This window comes from Meriones unguiculatus, chromosome 7 (assembly GCF_030254825.1).
Source record: "Meriones unguiculatus strain TT.TT164.6M chromosome 7, Bangor_MerUng_6.1, whole genome shotgun sequence".
Classification (NCBI taxonomy): Eukaryota; Metazoa; Chordata; class Mammalia; order Rodentia; family Muridae; genus Meriones; species Meriones unguiculatus.
The window spans coordinates 85,071,472-85,080,222 of record NC_083355.1 but is presented as its reverse complement, the minus strand read 5'-3'; the positions used below and the strand labels follow the sequence as shown (position 1 = coordinate 85,080,222).

Genomic DNA, 8,751 nt, shown 5'->3' with positions numbered 1-8,751 from the left:
GCTTGGGCTGCAGAGAGAGATATTTTTAAAAACACGGGAGCAATGCTTCACTCCTGCCTGTGGCTGTGATAAAATGTAGCGATTGAGCGTTGTAAAACCCTATCACTTTGTTTGCTAGGAAAGGAAATAATGGATCTGCGGGCTGTCCCTGTTCAAACTGATTCAGGGTTCTGTAAGTTAGTGTGGATAGGGGAGGCTCCTGCTGCACTCAAGTTGAATGGAATCACTAATGGGGAATTGGCTTAAATCTAGAATTTAAAGAATTAGTTCCTTACTCTATAGATCCCTTGAGATGAGCTTTGGCTAATTTTCAATGGCATAAAAATAGAACTCTCTGTTTCCCTCATACTCCTTCTTTTTGTCTTTTTAAATTTGTATATTAATAACTTACTGCCTCCAGGTTCTTTCTTTCTGACTTTCCTGCTGTCCTGTTCTTCTCAAGATATAAGTAGAAGGGAAAATATGTGTGGAACTCTGCCTGAGGACATGTAGTCCATCCAATTTTCTAGACTTATTCCCAGATTTTATCTGTTGATGAAGATTGAGTGCTGTGTGCCTGGACTGAGTCATAGTAAGTAGCCCCATCCTATTAAAATTTTTTTTTTATAATAATGCTTTATTCACATATTGTATCAAGGAACAGTTAAGAAACAGCTTAGGGAATTCAGATATTTTGGAAATACCTAAATTGAAGATATTGATTACTGTCATTCCATGGTAAAGTCCTATCCCAGTATAAAGACCTAGGGGAGAAATCACTCTCAGGTCTCAGTAACATAAGAAGCTATTTGTCCTAATCAACTGGTTGGTTGTCATTTTGTGAACACTGACAATCCATATTTGCTGGTGAAAACCAGAACCAAATTCATAACCTACATCCACTAACTAAATAGCACTTTTGTCATACAGTAACATGCTTTTGACCAAACTTATTTCCCCTTATCTTTGACTTGCTCACCTGTTTATTTAATCATATGTGTTGTGTGCAATTTTTAATAAGACATTCAAGCTCTTTATGGACTAAGACTGAGAAGAAATTAGATACATATTTGCTGATACCGGTAGAACATTGCCATTTTGGGGTAGGATTTCAATGGCATGCCCCTTTTTAAAAAAATACAGACTTTATATTAATGGATTCTTGAAAATTTAAGAATCCTTTCCCTGCCCATCGTAACTATTACTTTACTTTTTATGACATACTGTGATTTTCTGTGATACTGTAAAGTCTTTAGGGGAAATCAGTAAAATTCCCAGAAATACATCTGAATTAGTGAACTCAGAGCCCTTGCCAACTGTCTGTCTCCTATGCCTTCAGCTCTGAAATAACAGTCTATTCCAATGTGATTTATGAAATCAATTCTAGTTCTTAGGATAGGGGTAAAGGTGGAAAAGAAACTAAAAAAATTTAATGCCAACTGTTATCTACGTATACTAAGGATGTGTCATGTTACTTTACAGAGGAAAACTTAAATTTCTTCCACAGAAAATCCTTACCTTAGTACAATAGTTTCCAAATACTATTAACAATAGTAGTGAAACAACTTATTTATACCATATCTTACTTAACACTTGTGGCAGGCATTGTGATGTTCACTGTTAAGTAATGGGACCTTCAGTGTTAACAAACAAAACAAAACCTCACAATGTGTACCTATGATACTCTACTCACCTTGAGGCCTAAGAAGATTCAAAGCCCCTTGCTTTGGCTCAAAATTGTGTTGTACAATGATAATTTCTAGACATTGGCCTTCTTGTAGTTGCTCAAGGCCTCAATTCTCAGCTCAATTACTTTGCCATGAAAGCCATTCTGAAAGAGGACATTTTCCAACACATATAAAATGTATTATTACCTGGGTTTCTTTATACAGATGTTAAAAAAGCCCTCATGTTCTGTCTTTTAGAGTCAGGAAGATAGTATTTGTTATTTTTCCCCCAATTTAAGTAGCAAAAAATTAAAAACATGGTAAGAAGTTTTATTTATTTGTAATTATTGTATATTTTTCTAAATTATTATAAATTTATAATTTATTATAATTTATTCCAAATTATTCAACATAAGTCCCAGATATAGGGGACTTCAGCTATCTTCCGCAACTTACTCCATTTAATAGGCAAAAGGATAGGAGGATTGGCCTTAACAGTATGAGGTTAAAAGCCTTTCTGTTGTGTGAATAAATTATTTCATGACCAGCCATGGAAAACCTTAGTACCTGAAGGATGTTGTGTTGTTCCTCATACTTGATCAATTCTATTTTCCTTTGTTGCTTTTCCTGATGGAAGAAAGACCTTCTGGGTGACAAAGTAAATTGAGATAAAAATCAGTTTTTTTTCAATAGACCGTAACAACTTTATAGCAAAATTATAGTATAGATTCACTGTTAGATTGTTTTTATTTCACAGTCTTCTCAGTTGAGCTTCCCATATAATGCATTCTTTAAAAGCTAAGAGATGAATGAACCAGTGAATGGTTTGTTTTGGGAAGATGAGATGCAAATGTAATATTTATAAATAAATTTCCAAGGTAAGTTAACAAGTGCTCTGTGTATATGGAATTGTCATTGCTGGTATGGGTTTTCTCATTTTAGGATAGCTAATATGATTTTGCAGAAATCTGTGATGCTAGTAGTATGCTTAAGAGCATACCACATCTGTAGCAGATTAATGATTATCAGTTCAAAAAGTCACTACTGCTCAGAATGATTGTACTGCCTTCTGTATGTCTTCCACTTTATTTACATCTGATGTCTCTTGCATGAGCCTTTAGGCATGGCCTGCCTAAGTGGTAAGGGGGATGTCAGAGCCTGAGAGGAAAGATAAGAACTAAAGGAATAGACAATTCCCGGTGGGAAAAATACAGTGTTTTGGCAGACCAGAAATCAAATATACCCTAAAAGTCCAGATTCCCAAATTATCCCTGATCATTAAAGGTCAATTTCCAACTGTACAGCATCATATCTATGACATTCTAAGTCCACTCCCCTTTCCATCTTGCAAGTCTTCCATGGGCTTTGATGGTAATGTTTTCTGTTGATCGTGGAGCTCCTCTGATGAAAATGTCTGTGGAGAGACATTTTGGCAATGCTTTAAATTAGTAGTAATTATGAAGTCAAGGCTTTTGGTTCCTGCCAGTCAGCAACTTCTCAGGGCTCAAAATGGAAATCACATACCTACCACAGGGGATTCAAAATGGTTCTTTAATGTTCATTATAATAATAACTATGAAGTGAATTCATATGATAAATGACTAAAAGCTAAGCTTCTCACCTCATTACTTATTCTCACCACCACATTACAGTTTAATATTAACAACTCTGGGTATTACTCTTTTTTATTATTTATTGCAATTTATTCACTTTGTATCCGGCTGTAGCCCCCTCCCTCATCTCCTCCCAGTCCCATCCTCTCTCCATCTTTTCCTCCTATGCCCCTCCCCCAGTCCACTGATAGGGGAGGTCCTTCTCCCCTTCTATCTAACCCTAGCCTTTGACCCTAGCCTATCAGGTCTCATCAGTACTGACTGCATTATCTTCCTCTATGGCCTGCAAGGCTGTACCCCCCAAGGGGAGGTGATCAAAGAGCTGACTACTGAGTTCATGTCAGAGACAGCTCTTGCTCCCCTTACTAGGGAACCTACCAGGAGACTGAACTGCCATGGGCTACATCTGAGCAGGAGTTCTAGGTTTTCTCCATGCATGGTATTAGTCTCTGCAAAAACCCCTGGGCCCCGATTTTTTTTTTTTTTTTTTTTTGGCTCTGTTGGTTTACTTGTGGAGCTCCTGTCCCCTCCAGGTCTTTCTATCTCCCCTCCTTTCATAAGATCCCTGCACTATGTCCAAACTTTGGCTATGAGTGTCAGCATCTGCTTGGATACCCTGATCAGTAGTCTTTCAGAGGCCCTCTGAGGAATGGATATAGAAATTGTGGTAGATTTACACAATGGAATATTACTCAGCAATTAAAAACAAGGAAATCATGAAATTTGCAGGCAAATGGATGGAACTAGAAAAGATCATCCTGAGTGAGGTAACCAAGAAGCAGAAAGACACACATGGTATATACTCACTTATAAGTGGATATTACATATAATATAGGATTAAACATATCAAAATCTGTACACCTAAAGAAGTTAAGCAAGGAGGAGGACCCTAGGGAAGATGCTCAACCCTCATTCAGAAGGGATTATTCTTCTCATTGATGAAATTGAGACTTGAAGAGGTTAAACCACTTGTTTATGGTCATACAACTAGGAAAGTACATGGAGCTAGAGTTAAAACCAGATCTTTCCGACACAAAGCATATTTCGTAGCCATTGTGGATACTGCTTTTCTCCTTATAAAAATGTTATGTAGGAAACCTCACATACTGAGACAAAAAGTCAGTAAAAATATAATGTAATTAGAACTATAAGCTGATACAAACTATATGAAGGAATGAAGTTGTATGAAAGAAAGCAAGGGGAGGCTGTGTTTTCACATTGAATAAATAAGGCTTTTCTGAAGAGGTGACAGACAGAGTCCTGAAGGATGAGAAATTGTGAGAAAATAACTTTGAAGACAGGGCGTAAAACAAGAGCAAAGACCTTCAGCTGAGGGAAGACATGGTATGTTTCAGAAACTACAAGGAGGCCTTTGGGGTGGTTGAAAGTGAGCAAGGGGAGCTCTCTGTGAGTTCATGTGTGCGTTAGTCCTGCTGTGTCTGAAAGACACTATTTCACTCAAGTCATCTACCACCTCTGGCTCTCACAGTTTCTGCATAGGTCCCTGATCCTTGAGGATTTGGGAGAAGTTGGGGGAGGGGAAAACATGACCAAAATATATTATATGAAAAAAGTAATAAAAATCTATGTCACAAGTTAAAGAAAAAGAAGGAATGAAGGAAAGAAGGAAGGAAAGGAGAGGAGAACTTTTAAGCGAGGAGGCTGGAAGGGCAAGGTACAAACCAATTAAGCACAGTAAGGTAGGCTGTAAAGGGTTTTCATCAGATGGCTGAAATACTTTTTAAAAGATCACTTTGTTGTGCAAGTGGAGCGTTGCTGGAAGCATAACATGAAAAACTGGGGGTGGGGTGGGGCCAGAGGAATGAGAGGTTCTTGCATTATGTGTAGGACAATACTTCTGAGAGATTTTTAAAGGCACACCTTGTTCCATAGCATCTCCATTTCGTTCCGAAGCAGCTTGTTTTTCTTTTCCTGTTAGAAGAGGAAGAACCAAACAAACAGATGTGTTTGTCTGACTGTTAAGTAAGGTTAGAAAAAAAAACAACAACTGTATAATTAATGGCAGGAAAGGGACTCAAGGACACAGTAAACCACAGAGGAAGGCAATAAATGGATCTTGCATTTCATACAAAAACACAGATGATTTTGATGACGATGATGGTGGTGGCGTTTAAAAGGTAATTTCAAACTTTTTATGGTGGTTGTGAGATGTACTAGTAGAAATAAATTCTTAACTTTTAAGATGTTCTCATATGACAAGTCTCTTGAGAGTTTAGATTAATAGCTGTTAATTTTTAAAGATCTTTTACATTATTGACTTCAAAAAGATCTATGACTCTTTCAAAGCAAACTTTTTTCTTTTAATTTGATAGGTATTTCTAATCCTTTAGAAATGATAAAAGTTAATATGCTTATATTCATTAACCACTAGGTGAAACTTTTTTTTTTTTTAGTCAAAAAAGTAGAATCTTTGCTGGGTGCTCGTGGTGTACACCTTTGATCCCAGCACTCAGGAGGCAGAGACAGGCTGAGCTCTGGTAGTTCTAGGCCAGCCTGGTCTACAAAGTGAGTTCCATGACAGCCAGGGCTACACAGAGAAACCTTGTTTTGAAAAACCAAACCAAACAAACAAACAAAAAGCAAAAATAAAACCAACCAACCAAAAAAAAAAAAAAAACAACCAAAAGAAAAAAAAAAAAACCAAACCAAAACCAAAAAAAAACATAGAATCTTACTAGCTCGCCCTTGTTCTTTCCAACATCCAACCTGATTTCCTTTACATCACCTTGGATTTCCTAGATCGAAGAGATACAGGTTTGAAGCATCAGATGGGTATTTGTCATTTCCATACGTGACAACAGTGGTTCAAGAAGCTATGCCCTGTCGCATCTACTAACAACATCTTACCAGGTTCTGTTTCATCTCCTCTGCTTCCTTAATAAGCTCCATGACTGAAGAGTCATCACATCCCCTCCCTGCCATGATCTGCCTCATGATCTTCAGACTAGAAGAAAAGAGAGAAATCATTAAATATCCATGCTCTTTAAAAGGTAAAATCGATGCCTGCCATCATCCAGAAAGCCTTCTTCCGTGGAGTCTCAATAGAGGCTGAAATCCCAGGAATTACAGAGGTCCTGAACAATGAAAGGCTCTGTCACCAGCATGATTCCATTCCTAATTGATGTTAGCTCTAGGTATATGCTCAGTAATGAATTCTGTGCTCTTTAATATTCAAGACTTAGGTCTCAAACAGCCAGTGAAAGTACTTTCCACCCTCTGAAAACAATGTTTTAGTGTATGACTTTAGTGTGTGACTTGAGGGAAAGAGAGTTTCTGCCTCTATCTAGAAGAAATTAAAAATCCTGACATCTTTCACATTAATTCCAGAATTATTTCCCATTTTACATCTATCTACTTCCTTCTATCCCAGTGAGTATCAAAATATGAATTAGAATCAGGTCTGACTATGAGATGGATACCACTTAAAGGCACCCGTTGACTTATGTTCGCATCGCTGTCCTTTTCCCTCCCTGGATCTGAGTGGAATGCCGGGTCTTGCTCCAAGAGAAGTCTTATCATGCTGATTTTCAGACAGCTGGTGTCTGGTTGTTTCTTGCTAGGCTTTGTTCTTCCCAAGTCTGAGTTCCTCAAGTGCTTAGAATAAGGATATAGAAAGGAGAGAGATCAACTGAAGTGATATTTTCTATGACTAGACAGAGAGCACAGGCGTGGAAGCTTCTAAGAACAATGACTATTCCATAGCAAAGATCTCAGGTCTCAGGTGCCTAGGAGCGTCTCCCTAATCCAAAGAACTCCCAGGCTCAGGAAAGAGCATCACTCTTATGCCTGGTATGGGAAGGGCAAGTGTTTGTCCTAAAGTAAACTTACCAACATAAAGAAGCAAAAGTCTCAGTGATCTGCACTGACAGGCTATACTATTAAAGGCATTTGCCTGTTTCTTAGGTGGGCACCATAGGAAGAGCTTCATCTCATGTAGCTTCATGAGATAAGGACCAAGACATATTATTTAAAAATAAAAATAAAAAAAGAACTCCTGTTTGCCCTGCTTTTGTAGTGATAAATTCTGCATATTCTACTGGAGCTGAATATCCAAATTTAAAAATAGAAACAAACAAATCAGTGATACTTATTACTAATCCTCTAATGGTTACATTCTTTAACCTTTCTATCTCAAGGATACTTTATAGGACCCAGTACCTCCTTTGTTTTTCCTCCAAGTTAGCCATTAGCTTCTGGAATAAGAGAGTGTTCTTATTTTCTAGAGGTTTTAGCATCTCTAGAAGTTCCTGCTTCCTTAACTTCAAGTCCTCATTCAATTCCTTCAAGTAGTTGTCATCTATTTTAGGATTTCTGTAGGAAGACATACAATAATGTGTCTGTAACTTGAGTAAACAAACACCTCTTTCCTCTCCCAGGTAGCTTCCACTTGGCTTCCCCCACCAAAGACTCACTTTTTTGAGAGGAAGCAAGGTCCTGAAGAGTTTGTGCCACTTGTCATCTTGAAGGAAAACTTTTAACAACAAAGAGGCTTTCTTGAAAACATGTGCCTTTTCCCATGCAGTTAAGACATCATCTTTTGCACTGTTGTTCTTGAAGCTTCTGTTGCATTGGACTGACTTTATCTACAGCTTGAGGTCACAATAGCACCATGACAACAAAGTCAGCAGATATTTTAAGTAGCCTAAGTAGCTGCTTGATGACTTAAAATACTTAACTACAAGACCAATCCTTGTCTTAGGTTTAGCCAAATATCCAAAGTTTTACTCTTTAAATCTTTGAATGAATAGGACAGACTCATAGCTGGATACCTGCATTATAAGATTACTGTTGGGTTAGAAAATAGTAACTTATCAAAAAGAATTCATCAACACCATGGTGACAGACCTCTGTGAAATGCCTGTCTGCCCAAAATGCTGGATTTCTTTGAGTGAGGAAAAGATAAAAAAGATAACAGCACATATTTTCGGAAGCTTGAGAAAGAAAAATATACCTCTAACCAACTTTTAATAATGGACAGAGGTTAAACTGACAAACACTCTGAATGCAATCAAGTAACAAATGGACCGTTGTCATTTTTCTCAATCTTTATGACTCCATGTACCTGCTTGGTGTTGTGAGTCACACCTATAATCCCAGCAATAGGAAGGCAGAGACAAAAAGGATTGAAAGTTCAGGGCAGCCTTGGGCTATGTATCGAGACTATCTTTCAAAAGTAACCCAAACCAATGCAAAACAAAACCTTTATATGATTTCAAGGGAAAAGTATATTGGGTGTGTTCCACACTGTTGTGTCTTCCCCAGCCAGATTCTGTTCTGGAAGGCTGTACTTTCTAGATGCTGACTCTGTAATTCCACCTGCATTAGAACCACTTACCTTCTGGACTCTTAGGATCTCTTTCCTTATCAATGTCATTTAAGAAGTAGAAGATAGTACAAAGGATTATGTGCTTTTAAAGGTGCCTTACAAATGTTTTATGTTTAATAAGCATGCCATTTCAAATACTGACTGA

The 8,751-nt window shown here is 37.7% G+C and overlaps 1 protein-coding gene across 1 annotated transcript; it reads right to left on the bottom strand.

The window, feature by feature from the left end:
• Positions 1–1,738: 1,738 nt before the first annotated feature.
• Positions 1,739–7,739, bottom strand: Ccdc196 (coiled-coil domain containing 196). The gene is made up of 5 exons (XM_021645520.1): positions 7,693–7,739; positions 7,439–7,591; positions 6,128–6,224; positions 2,214–2,273; positions 1,739–1,810 (listed from the first exon to the last, which is right to left on the bottom strand). Exons 1-5 carry the CDS (start codon positions 7,737–7,739, stop codon positions 1,739–1,741), a joined length of 429 nt encoding a protein of 142 aa, XP_021501195.1.
• Positions 7,740–8,751: the final 1,012 nt, after the last annotated feature.

Bases quoted from the DNA above. Each gene is read 5' to 3' on its own strand.
- Ccdc196 (XM_021645520.1), bottom strand. From the start codon at position 7,739: ATGACAAGTGGCACAAACTCTTCAGGACCTTGCTTCCTCTCAAAAAA. The intron at 7,592-7,692 runs GTGAGTCTTTGG...GTCTTCCTACAG, and splicing joins CCTTGCTTCCTCTCAAAAAA to AAATCCTAAAATAGATGACA. The intron at 6,225-7,438 runs GTACTGGGTCCT...CTTTTCTTCTAG, and splicing joins TTGGAGGAAAAACAAAGGAG to TCTGAAGATCATGAGGCAGA.